The 18,727-nt window shown below is 39.3% G+C and overlaps 1 protein-coding gene across 3 annotated transcripts; it reads right to left on the bottom strand.

Annotated features, from left to right (window-relative positions):
- Positions 1-4,863: 4,863 nt before the first annotated feature.
- On the bottom strand, positions 4,864-17,196 carry LOC131249075 (B-type cell cycle switch protein ccs52A-like). Of its 3 annotated transcripts, none has more exons than XR_009172665.1 (11): positions 16,633-17,196; positions 16,407-16,529; positions 16,121-16,225; positions 12,210-12,389; positions 11,158-11,220; positions 10,714-10,908; positions 8,069-8,170; positions 7,925-7,987; positions 7,751-7,819; positions 5,052-5,427; positions 4,864-5,019 (listed from the first exon to the last, which is right to left on the bottom strand). XR_009172665.1 is itself a non-coding variant. In XM_058249641.1 (10 exons), the coding sequence occupies exons 1-10, from the start codon at positions 17,161-17,163 to the stop codon at positions 5,374-5,376; spliced, it is 1,485 nt and encodes a 494-aa protein (XP_058105624.1). In that variant the 5' UTR covers positions 17,164-17,196; the 3' UTR covers positions 4,864-5,373. The 3 variants fall into 3 exon arrangements, 1 of the variants encoding a protein (XP_058105624.1); XR_009172666.1 differs by having other exon boundaries at positions 4,864-5,013; XM_058249641.1 differs by having other exon boundaries at positions 4,864-5,427.
- Between the last annotated feature and the right edge of the window lie 1,531 nt (positions 17,197-18,727).

The raw sequence follows: 18,727 nt of genomic DNA, 5'->3' as shown, positions 1-18,727 counted from the left end.
TATCCAATTGATTATTATCAAATGTAGGGTTAGAAGTGAAATTTTTAATGGTCCAAATTCAAATAGAAATATTAGATGGTTGATATTAACTTGTCAGTAAAATGTTCATGTCATGTTCCATCCATGGTTGGTTAAGAGATTTGTACGGTGTGGATTTCCGTAAAACCATGCCACGTGTACGGTTGAAGAGTCACCACCAGTTTAAATGGTTTTATACCCCAAGATTACTTAGTCACCATGCTTCCGATTTGGGCATGAAATTACAAAATTACCCTTATTAAATTTTTTCCATAATAATATTAAAGCTCAAGATCTGTGGGACCCACGTGGTGTTTGTATAACATCCAACCCGTTAAATGTATGCATCATACCATGTTAATGTTACTTGCAAAAGATCAGGTCCATCAGATAATCAGATAGGCTACACTTGAATTGGGATATTTTGAATGGTGTATATTATTTTAAATGTATTGCCCACCTTATGATTCGATTATCCATATTAATTTTTATTCTTCTAATAATGATGGTGTTTTGCATCTGTTGGACGGGTTGGATGCGAGACACATACCACGAGAGACTCACAGCTTTCGATTTTCCACTTTGATGTAAAGGAAAAGCAAATGAGGGTAGTAATGTAAGTTCCACTCTTTAAAATCACAGCCACTAACGGTCATTCAAGACGTGTACAAATTTCGATACCCAGTCGCGAGTAGCTCCCCAAGTCCTGCTCTCGCCACACATGACAAATGTCTCACGCATTTGGGAGATCCCGGTCGTTCATCTGATGGAATTCACCATTGGTGTCCCATGATACGGTGATCTGGTACATCATCTGGCCCGCTGGTGGAGAAAAATGGACGGCTTGAAAGTATGAAAAGATGGTCCACGTTACACATCTATTTGGGGTCTACTTTTCGGATATGGAAGTTAGAAAGTGGGACCCACGTAACGAATGGCCCCGATCGGGTATGTATGAGCCACATTGGGACGTTTGGAGAGTAATATTCTGAGTAGAGTAGATGGCCTTGAACTTATCTAAGGCCCATCAAGGTAGATCTTTCAGTGTCGGATGGCCCGCTGCCACACGTGCCAGGTTTTGCCCTAACCAGTCCCTAGTTTCAGTTAGGCTAAAAAGGCCTTGGCCGTAGTCCTAGGCCTCTAGAGCTAGGGTGGGCCAGGGCCCATCCCAATAAAAAAATTGAAATAATCAATGACCTTAAACTATGTAATGGTGGCCCACTTGATGATTGGACCAGGCCAACGAGCTGATCCAGGCCATTCATCATTGGCCTGAGCACAGCCAGCTGTACATCAGGCCTATATTTCATGCCAGAGCCCGGCCCTCTGGCCCAGTATAGGGGACAAGCCCTGGCCCTACACATTGCCTACCCTAGATCACCACCGTGACTCATCCTCTTATGTGGCACTGATTTAAATCTATAATGACCATCCAAATTGCGGGTCATGTTACAGATGGAGCGTATCTACAAAATCACACCGATAAAGCATTCTAATCCATCCAAATGTACGGTTAAAAGTAAAGCATTGAGTGGTCCAAATTCCAGATCGAAGTCAGTGGTTGTTGTACTTTATTTCTATTCAATCCTACTAGAGCTATTAGAAAGTGATACGTGTAATTTTATAAGAGTTGTGTGGTGTATTGGAAGTATGTGGAGATACCTTAAAGTGATTTTGCAGTAATATAATTGGTGCCTATCAACCAATACTATGTCATAAAATAGGAGTAGTTATAGCAAATGTCAGGATATAGAAAGCATTCAAATGGTTAGATTCCAACCAAACTAAATCTAATATATTCTTTATGTAACCTGTAGCAGTAATTAAGTAATTGTTAAGCTTAGTTGTAATTTGAGTATACGCTCATATGCTGAATTCAATAATAATATCAAGTAAATTCTTCATCCAAAGGTGTGTTCTACCGTTCTTTTCTACAATTGATTGTAAGAATATTTTTTTTATTTCATCTATATTGAAGAAGTCTTTTTGTACATAAGCTAAAGGTATAACTCATTTTTAAATGACAAACCTCACTCTCTATTAATTGTCTAATCATCTTAAACAACATTATGTAAGTGTCTAAATAAGAGACTTATCTTATTCAATCTCGGTCACATACAATCAATTCCAATGCATCTACTAATCTTGGCGCTTAGGCTCATTATTGTTTCATATGAATTAATCCTAACATTCAATTTTGACATGCCCACAGTAATCTTATGACCGAAATCAAAACATAACAAGGGACAACAATGGTTAACCTATCTTTTCGGTGTATTTTTGATAATACTCTATCAATTATTAGCTGGTTATATTTGGATGGATTGGAATGCTGTACAACTATTCCATGTGTATCGTTGAAGAGTCACAACCATTTTTAAACGGAGACGTAGATTGCGTACTGAGTTACTCAGTAGGCTCTTATGGTACTGAGTAAGGTGTGTTGGGCCCACAGTGAATGTATGTGGTTTATCCACACCGTCCATCTGTTTTTTCAGCTCATTTTATGGGTTGAGCCCAAAATTGAAGCTTATCCAAAGCTAAAGTGAACCATACCACTGGAAGGAAATAATGATTCCACCATTGAAACCTTGCTAGGCCCCACAGTGATGTTTATTTGTCATCCAACCTTCTCATAAGATCACACAAGCATGGATGAATGGAAAATACAAATATAAGATTGATCCAAAACTTCTATGGCCCCTAAGAAATTTTCAAAAACTTCTATGGCCCCTAAGAAATTTTCAACAGTAGACATTCAACTCACACTGTTTCTGTGGTGTGGTCCATTTTAGCTTTTTATATGCTTTGATTTTTGCATAAGGCCCTAAAATCATCTGGTAAAATGTATGGATGGATTGGATAAAATACATAAATTATAGTGGACCACACAGAGTTTACCATAAGAGTCAATAAAACACCTGTCTTTGAGTGACACGTGTGCAAGATCTGGAACATTTATATGAGTGGGCAGTACCATTAAGATGCAGTAGCCTCAATATCATTCTTATGGGATATTCCGACGGTCCACGACAGCCGGTTGTTTTTGGCCGAATTTTGAACTGGTGGGGTGGGCCCATTCAAAATGTAGGCCCATCCCACTTACGCTTGTACTCTTCCTTCCTTTTTTACAATTTACTCCCCTAATTACGGAAATGCCCCAGTTATTTTTTTATTTAAAAAGTGCAGTCGAGAATTGCGGGGCCTACGTAAAATGTGTATGAAAACCTATCTATCCAAACTGATGAAACCTAGAGTGATGACAGCACAAAAAATATTGCTGATCCAAACATAAGGTGGGCCACAGCATAAAAATAATAATATACACCATCCTAAAACATCCAAATTCATGCGTAGCCCATAAGATGTTTAGATTAGATCAACCAGATTTTTATTTCAGCTGATGACCATCCTAGGGTGAATGTTTTTGGACGGCCTAGATGTCGTACACATACCACGTGGGCCCTACAATTCTCGACTTGATTAATTCTTTTTTTAAAAAATAACAATAACAAGGGCAATTTTGTAATTTCCCCTCGAAAAGGCATTTTATTTCCGTTGTTGGAGGCTTTGTTAGAATCTCTGATGCATTTTGCCGTAAAAAACCCTGCCGGTTTATTCTTTGAATGATATCTATATTACTTATTCCCAAAATGTCCTCCCTCTCTATGCTCTGCAGACCGTTGATCTGATGGTTCTTGCCGTTGATGGCCCATGCACCAAAAATCCTTTGGACTGGAAGATCCTAACCCTATAATATTTGGCCTTGTCCTCAGTTGAATGTGAACCGTTGCTATACTCTATAAACTATCTATTCGTTAAAAAGTATTTTAGAGTCAGGATTCTTGCTACCTGGAGTTTTTTTTTAATGGATGGGCATTGTGGAGCCCCCATTCAGTAATCCAAACCGTTCAACTCCCAAATTCTTTCCCAATACCTGATAGAAGAAACTTATGCTCTAAAATCTACACTCGCAGCAGTAGGATTCAAGTGTCATGACCCCATAACAGCAGCTGGTGGGCGTTTCCATCATAAAATGACAACAGCAATAGTGACACAAAACTGGAAATTAGAAATTGGAAAGCATCTGGCCCACCGTACATAACAGTCACTAGAATTTTAAAATAAATAAATAAAAACTGCAATGGAACACCATCATACAAAAAGTGGGAACGTGGATTTGGAACCTTCTGAATTTGAAATCCTCCTGTTTGTTTGGCAGCCTAGATTCAGAATCCCCAACAATCCAAAAGTAACTATGCATAGTATATTTTTATAGGTGTTTGAATTTAATTACTAGATCAACTTTCATATCTCTAATTAGTGTATTATGTAATATTTGACACAATAGTTGTAATAAGCTCGATGAAATACATACTTTGTCCAAAAATGATGAAATTCCAAGTCTCGGATGGGCCACAAGCACAAGATCACATCTGAGTGACTAACCAACCAACAAATTTTAACAGTTCATTTACATGGACAATGTTTGGACGGCATCATCATATTAAAGTAATTATAGTAATGCAATTGCTAATCTAATTGTTTTGGGATATCATTAGTGGGCTATGTGCCCAATAGATTAATAGTCTAGTGTCACACATGCAACTCTTGGAAGGATTTTAAATGTAATCCAGGGTGAGATTTCATAACCTCGACTACGAGTTTGCGAGTAGACTCTAAGTCCAGGCTGAGTCAGTCTCAAATCCGAGTTCTACAAGACTCAGCCAAGTTTCGAGTCGAATCAGCAAGTTTAAAACTACGGTACAAGGGCTGTTATTCCATTAGCTGTTTATAAGGGAGACTGATACTGTCATAACAGCCCCAATAACGGGTGTCATGGCATTTAAAAAACAAAATTCATGGCACCATAGCAATAGTAGCATTTGTTGTGGAGATTTTTTCTCTTTTTTAACATTTCTATACAAAACTGTGAGTGAACATGTTACACCAGAATGTTTCTTTCATGACAACCTACCATTTCTCTCTCTCTCTCTCTCTCTCTCTCTCTCTCTCTCTCTCTCTCTCTCTACCCCCATAATAATACAAGGCAATGGGGCAGCCAGACCCATAACAGCTCCCACCATCCAATAAATCTCTTTAGAGAACTAAAATATTTTCTTTTTTCTTTTCCTAAATGAAGGAACTTGCAATCTGCAAGAATCCCATATATGAGAAGAGGTTCGTTTCTCTTCCCCACATTTTCCGATTTCCGCCATTTTTTTAGTCTAAGACAATGACTCTCTGATTGAAGGATAGACAGGGTTGCAACAGAATCATTGAGCCTTTCTCCTCGCACTTAATTTACACCAGGGAATTCATCGTGTCGCTAACTACATGTCTGCGTGGCTGAGGTCACCGAATTTGTGTTCTCCCAAGAGATGAGGCTCCAATGTCGCTATCAGTATTCTGTGATTAAAGTTCCATCAACATATATTGCATCAATAATCAGTTCATTCTTTCAATATTAAAGCAAATGAGCAAGGATGCCAGGACAACGTTTGGATGCACAAGGGAGTTGAATTGCAAACATTCAGTTTTTTTTTTTTTTTTGGAAAGATAACTTATATTAAGAGAAAAAGAAAAACAGAACAAACAAAGAACACTGCTGAGATAGCAGAAGGAAAGCTAAGCCTTAATAAAGGCTAGATCTACATCAGGCCCGTCCATATGGAAAACCCATTCCGCAATCAGACATTTGACGTAAGAAGCCACGCCGTGAGAAGATTTTGACTCGTTGCAAACATTCAGTTTAATTGAGTGGAAATTACAACTTGGTTATTTCCAATTTATAGGACTAGCAATTGTAATTAGATTCATCCCAGAATGCTAAGTTGAACGATGATTAGGCAAGCACCAACATGGGGCCCATTGCTGAATTTTCAATACCCATTAAGTGGCTCGGCATATGGGCACCCATTGTCTGGAGTATCCCCAGTATTTGATAATATCCTTGATACTATCTGTTATCTCCACCTCTGCAATATTGATAACACTGGTAGTACAGAAATTCAAGGTATTGGTGATATATCATTAAGTATCACCAATGTAACGATATCGCCAATATTTTCAACTGTGTTAAGTTCCAGGTGTCACTTGTATCGCCAATGTATACATATCGTCAATGTATCATCTATTTTTTTTCTTTGTAAATTCAAGTGTCGCTTGTATCGCCAATGTATCAGTGATTTGCGATAACATCGCCAAAATTTTGTTATTAAAAAAAAAAAAATCCATTAAATTTTTTTATGGTTGCATAGATGTATGATGAAATGCATGTTTGTATGTGTGTTTATGTATGCATGCATGGATGGATGGTTGGTTGGTTGGATGGATGGATTGCATACACTACAAATCCTTTGGCAATAGACAGTGTCTCCAATGTATCAGTGCTCTCACCATTGAGTATAGTTCCTGATCATACGTGGAGTCATTTCGCTTGGCGTCATCCAACTTCTCACCGTAAAACGCCATTGGTCTGCCCTCCGCCCCTATTCCCTTCCAAGAGGCATCACACTTAACCTTAAATCACTTTGAAAAATCAGGTGAAGTCAAGTGGTGCAATGCTTCTCTTTTCAGCAGCTCCATATCCATTTCAATTGGTTGTTTTCTTCTCGCAGCACCTCAAGATAGTCCGGCCTGTGCTATGTAATTTCCCAGGGACTTTGTGTGTGTGTGCGCGCGTGCACATGCATGGATGAATAGATTGAGCATGCACGTGTGTTTGTATGTATGTATGTACATGCATGGATGGATGGATGGATATACCATGTTTCCCCAATGTTGCCTTGGCCCTTGAGTCAATGATATATGCTTTTAAGTCACATTAAAGGGAAAGTTATTATTTGATTCCTAAATATTCAAATATGTGTCTTTTTCACTATTATTTGATTCCTAAATATGCAAATATGTGTAATTTAGCATCTCCTGAAGTGTCGTTGAGAAATTACACCATTTCCTTGTAGTTTCCCAATGTTTCCCTTAGTCAGCAATACATTTCCGGGTATCAGCAATAACATTGGTGACATCAATACATGTTTGCCAGCGATACATGTAACATTACCAATACTACGAACACTGATGGGCACTTATCCTATCATCATGCAATTAGGTGTGGCTTTCGTAGTGCTAGTCAGCTAAGTATTCCCACTAATGTGTGAAAATACAAAGATAACGTCTTCAAAGCATTGTAAGCGGATTGTCTGTATCGAAGAATTTACGCATAATCATTAAAAGCAGCAGCAGCAGTATAAGAAGAGGAAGAAGAATTATAGGGCCCTGCTCATGCATATTTTGCTGATGCACAGGATTCTGTGCATGTGAAGCTTAGTTCAGTGATCCAAACCGTTGATCTAATAGGCCCCACTTTAAAAGGGGATGCCAAGCAAATATTGTAGATTGGAATATCACAACCCTTCAATATGGTAGCCAAAAAATGGACGGTTAAAAGAAAAATAAAGCAAAAATGCACATTCAGCAGAAATAAGACAAAATATTAAACGGTTAGGATATTCTAATCCAAGAGCCTTCTGGGACATCCCCCATCAAAGGTGGGGCCATTAAGATCAACAGTCTGAACCTATGAACCACAGGTTCACATAGTGAATCCGGTGCTTCGGCAAATTGTGCATTTCTTGATGAGGAGGATTGTACAATTCTTCAAGAAACTGAGGGCGGCTTTCAGATCTAAAATGGTATGGGTGAATTTCTTCCCAATTAATGCTATGCTTACCTGAGATTTTGGAGAAGGGAACACATTCCAAAACCGAAGTGTTTCATCTCCTGCACCTGTGACAATTGTCTACAAAAAGAGATGATCCATCAAAAATATGAATACCCAGAGGCATACATATGAGTGAAAGAGAAGAAAGTGATGAAAAGAATGGAGGAATGATGATTATATTACCTGCCCATCAGGTGAGATAGCAAGATATAGAACTCTGTATGTATGGCCAGTAAGTGTCGCCAACTGTTGTAAGGGAGAAACACAAACAAAAATCAATCAGTCAATGGAGGCTTTTCTTTCTTAGAAATATTATAAGACACGTACCTTAGACATGGTTGGATATCTCCAAACAATTATTTGGTTTTGAGAGTAGCCATGGGTGCTGACGAGCTCATTGACATTCTTGGACCACATGAGGTTGCACACCTGCATTATGGATGACAAGGGAAATTAGCTTCTTGTGATAACCACAGGGCATGATCACCAATCGAGAAATGCTTGAGTTTATATCTTGCCATCCAACTATCCTTCAATAATAATAATAATAAATAAATAAATAAAAATCTTGCCATCTAACCCACGAGGAAAATTGCATAATCCTTCTAATTAGGTGCTGCTCCCACTCCCACTTCCTAGCAGTTTATACTTTTTGAAGAGCCTAGCAGTTTATACTTGCTGGCATTTTGAAACAAATGCTTCCCCGCTCCCACACCTGAATCTGTTGCCGCTTCACGCTCTGTGCAACTTCAAGTCTTAACACTTGACAAATGCGTAGCTTGCTGAAGGCTTCCATATGTGAGAGGCTGCTCATATGATCTAGACCGTTGATCTTTATTAACCATGTTTGTGGCTGAGGGATGCCCCAGAAAATCTCCCAGATAAGAAAAATCCTATGCTTTCAGTCTTTTGGCCTGAATATTGAAAATTGCATTCCGCTCAACCATCTATTTTTTACTACGTATTGAAGGGTTAGGATCGTCCAATCTGGTAATTTTTTGTGGTATTCCCCATCCACAGCGGGGCCCATCAGATCAATAGTCTGTTTCAGTGGACCATGTGCCCCAATTACAGGTATCCTTTTCCTCTGAGGCTCAGCATCCTATGATTCCCCCAAGTCAACAGGTTGCAGAATCTTGACCATTTCCTATCTTTTCCTTCTACACATCCATGTAATTAATGGCTTCTTAACCTCTAAGTCAAGGGTTGGCCATCATCATAAAAAAAAACTTTGAATGTTTTTCCATATATTCTATGAGCTAGTTTCACAGAATGCACTTTTCCATATATTTTACAAGCTAGTTTCAAAGAATTTCCACCATCCCATTGCTGATAAACGGGCAGAATCACATAAATTTTATGCAAAAGCAAGGCGTATTTGCTAGTAATTTGCATTCAAGAATTTAGAAGTCCAGCCACATCAAAACTGACATGAAGGCTGAAATTAATGAAATTGACCAACTAGCGGAGGTTAAGGTGGATATACAACCATTTCTCTACTTCGGGGGGTGAGCGTTTGGTTTTCCACCTTTGTTACCTCCAGTGGCTAACCTCAGGTTTGCCGGAAACAGAGACTGTCATCTGAAACCGCCCCCATCCTGGGGTTAGGCGCTGGGAGGTTAAGCTTCACTTACACCTAACCACTAAGTGGCTTGCCCAAGGTACAAGATTTCTCTTCACCTTGACCTTCCACTTAGCGAGCCATTTAAAGCAGCAAGGGAAGTACCTCACAAAGTCCCCCCAGCTAGCAGTTTAAGGACATGCCTAGGTCCCCACCATTTCTCTACTTAGGATGCCCCGAATCCCACCCTTTCTAGGAAGTCCTGGACCCCAAGGATTTACTTTCTACTTCCACAGCAGCATCAGGTAAGGGTGGGACTGGAAGTGGGTCCCATAGGAGATTTTTATTATTATTTTAGGATAGTGGGTCACATAGAAGATGGTTATTAACCTCCGGTAAGGGTAGGACTGGGATTGGGTCCCACGCAAGATGGTTAACATTCGAAGCAAACAACGCAGCAAAAAAGGTGTAACTCAAGCACATGCATAGATCAACTAAAGCAAAAGAAGGACGCGCTCACTAGGATGGCATAAGGGAACATGCCAAGATGTTAGATATTCAGATCTGATACCTATTGTGTATATTTGATAGTGGAATGGTGGAATAGGATAGTGTAACTGACCCCAATTAGTCAGGATGAGAGTTAGATGATCAGGACTTAATGTGTATAGCAAAGCATGAAGCACTTCCATGCTTGAGCTGTTGAAATTTTTACCAAATCTCAGCCTCGGGACCTGTTTGGATGATGCTCAAAATGCCGAACAGCTTTTTGGTACAAAAAGGGGATTCTAGCTTCATTTAAATAATGCTCTTTCCACAACAAAATTCTACAGACGGTGCTTCATTCATGCAGAACTATACAGATGCTGTTTCCACTCTAAAAAAATGAGGTTCTCAGAAGGGAGTAATTTGATACATTGGCAGTTTGCAATAGTTGACACTCAGGCAATCAGAAACTTTACATGTTATAAATAAATTTAAAGTTGAACTGTCCAAATTGTAGGACCAACTGTAGATAGGTCACAATCCCAAATCAGATTGTTTGAACAATTGTAACCTCCAATTCATGGACAATTTCAGAGTTCTCTTTTTCATAAGTGGTGCTTTCTTTCTTTTCTTTTCTTTTTGACGGGTCACTTATGTTATTGTGAATTATTATTTTTGTTTTATCCACATCAAACTGACCCTAAATAGCTGAGACAGGACAGTGGTGACAATGATAATCCCACATTCACTTCTGTTCTCCAGGCATATCTTTCTTCCAATCCTTTCTACTTGACAAGAGTTTCGTATGAAGATCTATATTTTTCACTAATGCTACCAACTTAACGGTTTTGCTTAACAAGAAAAATTAAAAAAAAGAAGAAGAAGAACTAAAATTTGGCAGCCAAGTAAATAGTGAGAAAACTACCTGACTGCCGGTGTCAACACAACTCAAATGTGAATTTGAGGTTGTGTTCCAAAAACGAATGCATCGGTCTGCTGTACCACCACCAGACGCAAGAAGCCCATGGAGATGAGGGGACCAAGCAATAGCTTTGACAGCTGCTGTGTGCTCACAGTATTTTAGTATGGGTTGCGTTGAATGTTGATTCCAAACAAAAAGCTGCAAAAGGATGACATTTTAAGGAAAGGTAAGAGATAGGCCATTGGGAGAAAATAAATCATAGAGCAATTGGGTATCCTTATAAAAAGTTCAAAATCTTATACATTAGTCGTTTGTATCACTGATGAAGCACTATAATTGATCCTCTCTCTCTCTCTCTCATTTCTTATGCATATCATTTGGGAGAAAGTGCAATTGGAACTCTGATATGGTATTCTAAACCTTGCTTAAAGAGGAAGAAGAACTCACTCTATTATCATTTCCCCCAGATGCTAGTTCACGATTATCATAAGACCACTTTAGCCCACATACCTAAAACAAGAAAACCAACTGTCAAAGCCAGGGAACAGTAGAAATACTAGATGAAGCATCAAAAGAAGAACTAATGCTTATCACAGATGATTTCCAATCTATAAGACGAAACAGTTAGCACATCTAATTTGAAAAGAAACAATTTAAAAGTAAAAGGAAGAAGAGTTTAGCATATCTACTTTAAAAAGGGAAATGTCTAAAGATCAATCATCAATTCACCAACATAACCTTGTCCCAGCTATTTGGGCTCGGTGAATCCTGTTTAAACCGGAATTTCATGATAGCTTGGTAAAAGTTGAAAAACTGGCAGCCCACCTGACATAAACGCTCCTCCCTCACCCAGGCAGGGGAGCGGCTGGCGCAATCACAACAAGGTGGAGTTGGAAAGATCAATATGATGATGAGAACAAATCACATACAGCTGATCCAGCACACAGGTATAGCCCACTTTATGAGTAGACCTGTCTGATTTGTGCCACATGGTCTTCATTGTGGGGGGGCTACCATTTGCATGGTACAGTTTCTCTACCCAAATGACATGTTGGCAGGAAAGATGTGGCTGCACGATAAGCTACTTTCAGCTGCATGCAATCAGTTTCTCTATGGTTATAGTTCTGATAAAATGTGAAATGCATTCAAAACTCAAACCTAAGGGCCAGTACAGGTGTACCTAACAATGCTTGCAGCGTAGTCCCTCCATCGGCCAGGTTGAGAAGGCAATGATAATGGGTCCAAAATCCTTTGCCATTACACTCTCACTTGAGGTGGACTTTGCGATGGGAGTGTTTAGACCATCCCCCCGTCAAAATTTTGTGGGATGAGCTAAACAGTTCCTGTCCACAATATTCATGTGGACAGAGCCTCATTCCATTATCATTCTAGGTGCATCCAAACATACGCTAAGCTTCCTAATATAGAGTCGGAAACATTTCAAGGGATTCAGCAATGATTTCAAAATTCAAATAAATTCAGGTAGTATAGACACTAACCTCTGACTTGTGCCCCATGAGTTTGCTAACAGAATCCTCCTGAGCTCTTATGTCACGTTGAAGAATTGTCTTGTCCCTACTACCAGATGACAATAGGGATGAACTCCAGGCAAGAGCCCCAACCCGCATACGGTGGCCCTCCATAGTCCTTACCCTCCTACAGCGAGATGCATCCCATATCTACACAATATAATTCAATAATTAACAATAGATTCAGAGATCACCCAAGCACTGTTAGATTTGATTGTGTTAAATTCGCATAACTTTTTTCTCATAGTCATAGTCCTCAAGAATAGTGCATCAATGGCAATGATGGGGACATTAATTTATTTCATTTCAATCAAGTGGTTTACAAACTATAATTTCTCAATCAAATGTTCAGCTACGTAAATTCTCATTGTCCATAGTTGTTATGCATGCAAATGGGTCAGGTGAGCCCGTGGGCCAACTCACCCCGCCAGCTTCTGAGACAAGTTTGGGCCAAGCTAAATGGGGCTTGGGCTAGAAACAGTGGCCCATTTAAGTAAATGGATCTAGCTCAGGTTGAAACCTACCTGACCCAACCTGCCTATAGAAAGTTATCAATGGAATGAGCTTGATTACCTGACCTAAAACCCAAAACAAAACAATAGAAGACATATTGTGATCCTTCTAAGTTCTAACCAGGTGCCTCTCACTTCAAATCCTGCTCCGGATTCACGCTTTTGCTCTCGCTCCAGCTTCCTACCTATTTATACTTGGAAACATTTCAAAACAGATGTTTCCTTGCTCTCAAACCTGAATTTGTTGCCACTTCGCTTCACACTTTGTGCAACTATAGTATAGATTCACATAAATAAGTATGAATATATGTATCCATCCACTAATTCAGTGAGTGATGCAGAGATCAGCAGCAAAACCAGAGAACTGAATCCTCGAACTATGACTCATGATTTAATGCAAATTGATGCAGAGATTCCCCGGTAAAACCATATTGCGATATGTTTATATACGAACTGATCTTCTTTTTCTTTTTTCCTTTTCTAGTAAATGGTAACAAAAGATTTATTAGCACCAAACAAAAACATTAGCTGTAGAACGAGGCAAGAAATGGGGATATGAGGAATCATCTCACTTCTTCTTCGATTACATGAGGAATATAATCTCCTAAAAGACCCACAGTGTCTTCCGATTTACAACCCTTGAACCGAATACACTGCAAAAAACCAAAAGTCACCCTCCCTCCCATTGGCCCAATGGAAGACCGCCTCTACAGTCTACACTCTAGGACTTCAGTAACTTGTGCAATAAGCCAAACCAACTAGGGTTTCAATACTTGTTCAACAGGCCAAAACAACCAGGACACAAGTCTAACCAAGGAAACTTGCTAACAAGAAAAATTACTATAGCATTAATGTATTGTAGCACTACTATATAGTGATTGCTGCTATTAATCAACCAGGTTGGGCATACTTAGCCCCATATTTCATTCTTAAACATGAGTTGGTTCATGCTAGGATCGTGTTGGGTTCATTGAGCCAGACCTAATTATAATCAAATGGATTGGGTCCCATTCACTTGGGGTGTGGGTTAGGTCCAGCCAGAGGGTAATGTGTCAAGATTGGGTTCGAACATGAATCCTTGGTGAGCCGAACTCATCCAATCGTCACCCCTAATAGTTATCGACATTGTAAAAAGTAGCCTTGCTTAGTCCTACAGTTAATTGCTGAGTGTTGGTTCCCTAGCATGTGAAAATCCTTCTTTGAAGGAAAGTTGGATAGAAATAATTAAACAATCCCAAACATCAACCATAGGAGACATTTCAAACTATCAAAAATCCTAGATGTTGATTACGAGCATGAAACTGAATCCTTGTGTAGTTCTACACTTAAAAGCAAGCTTCCTCTAATCCAAAGCCATAACGTAATACAAGGTGATTAAGGTGAAGTGTCCCAAATCACAGGCAAAACGCATATTATGGAATTTGAAGAGGTGGTTATCCAATCCACCATTTTTACAAGGTGCATAAAACTGAAAACACACTAAACAGATATGGGTTTTTTGCCTTTTCTAATTCGAATCGACATACATTTTCATTTTTTTTTTTCAATGAGAAGTAATGGGTATTAATTTGCAACCCCACCCACACCACCCTTCTAATACAAAGTTGTGATTCCCAAAGCGCGGTTGTAGCTCACCCTCTCTAACATTAATTGACAACATTAATGATTTCCTGATGAGGAATCACTTCACGTACGCCTTTGCGTACATATCAGAGGAAGAGGCGGGCCGCACCGATTTTCTGATGACTAGGCGAGTACTCGTGATCGAGCTAAAAACCCCATGTGCATGTGCGAGCATCTGGAAGACCCCACACTAGGAAGATACACATGGGCTGCTTCATGGAGTGATTCAGACCGTTAGATTAAAGGGACGTGACGATTAGGCCGTTGGATCGTGCCTTTGATCGTGGATCGTCCACACCAGTTTTTCTTAGATTCTATCAACTTATAGGATTTAGTTTTGTTTATGTTATGTTTGAACACCATTATAAGTGTTTTTAGTTGATTTTAGTTAGACTAGGGATATTTTCGTCAAAATTCACAAAACAGGGTGTTTATTGTAATTTTTGAACTTTCTTGGAGCTATAAAAGAGGTTGGGAATGTAACCCTCCCCCTCATTGGATTTTGTGATTTTAAAAATAAAATTTAAAGAGAGAGAGAGAGAGAGAGCTCTTGCTTTCTTCTTCTTCTTCCATCTTCATGAGATTTGAAGATACTTTCATGTGATTTGGAAGGGAGATCAGTGTGAGGCTAAACTTCATCAACAGAAGTGAAAGGTCCTCCATCTATTCCCACATCATCATTTCTTTTCCCCTCCATCAAGTTACTTTCTTCAAATTCTTCGATTCTCACATCTTAAGCCTTCATCTTCTTCTAAACTCATCCTTCCTTTACTTATCTACAATCATAAACCCTAAGAAACCTAACCCATCCATCCCACGCCTCACGTGTGACCGTACGGCCACACGTGTGAACTTTCCGGATTGGTCATACGACTGCACCTTGTCCATTTTGGCTTCCTTTCACCCTTAAATCAAAACCTCATTTCCTCTCTACTAAAACCTTAACCCTAAATCTAGAAATCCCTAACTTTCTAAGATTTTTCTAATTTCCTAAAACCATAATTTTATCCTAGGTTGTATTAGGCCTTCTACTTTAAAATAGACTATACCCTATGCTAATTGAATGTCCCTACATCCATTAGATCCTAGTCTCCTTTTATTTAATGATCTTGTGTGACAATATCGGTAACTTAGGCTAGGATTATGCATGATATTCTTTTGATTTTCATAGTATTCGTGATGATTATGGCAATATTTGTGTTTTTTTGTTAATTGTTTTAATCTTGCTACTTGATCTCACATGTTATTTGGTTCATGCATCGGTCCTACATCATTTCCACTGAGTTCATGATCTTACCTACAAAAAGCTACTCTTCCCAAGAACCAACAAAGCAACAAATACCAACATCTAGGGTGTATTTGGATGCATGATTGGATTAGTATTCAATCTAATAAAGTTGGAAACAACCAAACTGTTATTTTCTTGTTAAGTATTTAGATTGAGAATCCAACTCTAAATTGCAATTCCGTTACTTTCAAGTTGAACTTTAAAGGGATGCAGTTTGAGGAATATTGCTTGACTTGTGTCCTTTATCTGACTTGTAGTGTTTATTTTATTTAATAGATTTGGTGTCCCTGTACTTAATAGATTCAGTTACCTTTCCAAAACAAAGGGTGGGTGTGGGATTACTTTCCCATTATAGATACTAGCTAGGAAGAACATTAATTCAATGTTTTAAGATAAAGAAAAGTCACATTTACCAACCATGTCTACTTTAGGTTTCCTACTTTCTCAACATCTCTCACCTGGACTTTTCCTAAATTCGTTCCAACAGCTAGGTGTGTACCTCGCTGCGCCCACCCCACGGAACAAACACTATCGTCCATTCCCAAGTCACATAACTTCGTCACCTGCATTCATCACACACAAATCAAATTCAACTCAATTCATCAAAAGCAGCACCACATGCATTACGAAAACACAAAAAATAAAATAAAATCAATAATGCAAACAGGTTGAATTTCAAGTCAGTAAAATCACAATTCAACCACCAATTGATTAAAAAACAACTTCAAAAAGCTGAAATCTCACCTTACTACTGCAAGCATTCCAAAGATAAACACAATTACCCAGGCCCACAGCAAGCACATTATGCGAAGACCAATCAACGAGATTCAAATAAAAATCATCTTGCAATGCAGGCGCATCGAGAACCTAACAGAAACAGAGCCCGAGATCACAATCGAAAACTCGAAAACATCAGACCCCAGTTCCAAATCGCTCCACATTAACTAACATTAAAGAAAAAGAAATCAACCTTGTAAGGAGACCGAGGGACCTTCCTCGGCGTCTTGGGTGGGGTAGGAATAACGCCGGGGAGCGCACCATCAAACCCGACAGGCGATAGAGAATACGACGACCTCCGGGTCTCCGTCTTGAACCTGAAGATATTCCTGCTCGGGTTACCAACACCACCGCCCGACGAAGGCGAGCTACGGCCAGACCAGTTCCCCGGCGTCCGGTCAGGCGTGGTCGGAGAGACGACATCTGAATCGCCAAAGAGGACGGTCCGCAGCAGTGTTGAGTAAGCGCCGGAGCCATCTTCTCGGCCTTCGGCGGAGGAGGCGTTGGAGGGAGGTGAGACGTCGAAAAGGGCGAAGTTGGAGGAGGATCTGCTGGGGATGAAACGGTCGCTGTAGATCGTTCTAGAAGGTGTGGCTGAGGAATCTGAATGGTGGTGATGGTGAGAGGATACAGATGGAATTGTTTGTATTGAGAGAGGGTTTATGGAGAGATTGGGAGGGAGATTTAGATGGGAAGTCGAAGACCTTTGTGATGCATTCTCCATTGATAGAAGACACGAGCAGAATAATTCATGAGAGAGATTCATCATATATTTCCTCTTCTTCAACAAAAATACTAGTATGTTAGTTTTACACCATTTTAAAGAAAATAATTTTGACTCTTAGAACTAATCTAGGACAATCTAGACCGTTCAAATAGTTGGCCATGGATAATTAACTAAATTTTGTATTTATAAATTTGTTTTCTTCCAATTTTGAACCAATTATATTGATGTTTTTGGTTTGCTTCATTTTGTGGCCGCTTGTTTATTATTAGGATTCTTTATTGGGTTATTTTAAAATATATGATCCATCTACGATGGGAAACATGATTTGAACGGTTTGGATTTTTGTAATTCAGGGCCATGTACTAGATTCGCCACAATTGTTTAAATAGTGGTGAGCTAACGTATAGGTTGCTTCCAATCTTGAGCGGATTAGCTGTTAAACGGATAATACTTAGTGGGTGCTACCTTTATTGTGGGCCCACATTGATGATTTTTATTATATCCACGCCGTCCATCAATTTCTTCAGAAAGTTTTAGGACAATTTTCCAAAAATCATGTAAATCCAAATATCAGGTCGACCATACCATGGGAAACAGCGTTGATTGAGTGTCTCACCGTTAAAATTTTCCAAAGAGCCTATTGTAATGTTTTTCGTAATGTTTATTTGAAATCCAATCTGTTGATAATTTCAATAAGATATTGATGAATGGAAAATACAAATATCGTATTGATAAAAAACTTTTGTGGGCCACACAAAAGTTTTAATGGTCATTTATCACTGTTTCTAGTGGTAAGGTCCATATGACATTGGATCTTCTTAAGGTTTTGCATATCGTCCTACAATAAGACATAAAAACAGATGGACGGTGTGGATATACAAAAAATAAATCAAGATGGGCTCCACATGGTTAGGATAACACCCACTAAGCTGTTCCCGGGTAACAGCTAATCCGCTCCGCTTAGCGGGTAAAACACCCACGCTCGGTGGGACCCACCATGTTGTGAGAGTGACATCTTTTGCGTCCATCAGTTGCGATATATACAAACGTATTGTTGGCGGTCCCTCCTAATGCTGTCTGTGATGTGTTACAAATAAGTTGTGGGTCTTGCTGATTTTCAGTTTCAACGCCTAATATCGACCACAGCACCTGATGAACGGATTGGATTTGATAAAACCATCTCAGTGGGTCTACTTGGGTGTTTTTCTTAAGGCATAAAACAGGGGTTGTGGTCCTCGTGGAGGATTCTGATCCCCACTTTCCTCTTCTAGAGATTAGGTGCTTTAACCAGGTAACGATGCAGTGGTGTTTCCCTGATTGTGGGGCCCACATTTATTTAGTTTTTGTATATCCATGTTTTCCATTAGTTTTCCCATATCATTTTAGGGCATGTGTATAAGAAATTAAGAAGATCCACTTCTCAAGTGGACCACACCCCAGGAAACAGTGGTCATTGAACGACCACCATTCAAAACTCCCAAGGGCCCACGTAATGTTTATTTTCAATCCAACCTGTTGATAAGGTCACAAAGACCTGGATGAAGGTAAAACACAAATATCA

Source organism: Magnolia sinica, chromosome 6 (assembly GCF_029962835.1).
Source record: "Magnolia sinica isolate HGM2019 chromosome 6, MsV1, whole genome shotgun sequence".
In the NCBI taxonomy this organism is placed as follows: domain Eukaryota; kingdom Viridiplantae; phylum Streptophyta; class Magnoliopsida; order Magnoliales; family Magnoliaceae; genus Magnolia; species Magnolia sinica.
The sequence above is the reverse complement of the archived record's forward strand: the minus strand, read 5'-3'. Positions and strand labels throughout refer to the sequence as shown.

What these genes read in the sequence shown, in the direction of transcription:
- LOC131249075 (XM_058249641.1), bottom strand. Translation starts at nt 17,163, where the DNA reads ATGGAGAATGCATCACAAAGGTCTTCGACTTCCCATCTAAATCTCCCT. An exon ending in GATATCCAACCATGTCTAAG is followed by an intron (nt 7,988 to 8,068) that starts GTACGTGTCTTA and finishes CCCTTACAACAG; the next exon opens with TTGGCGACACTTACTGGCCA. An exon ending in TCCCTTCTCCAAAATCTCAG is followed by an intron (nt 5,428 to 7,750) that starts GTAAGCATAGCA and finishes CTTTAATCACAG; the next exon opens with AATACTGATAGCGACATTGG.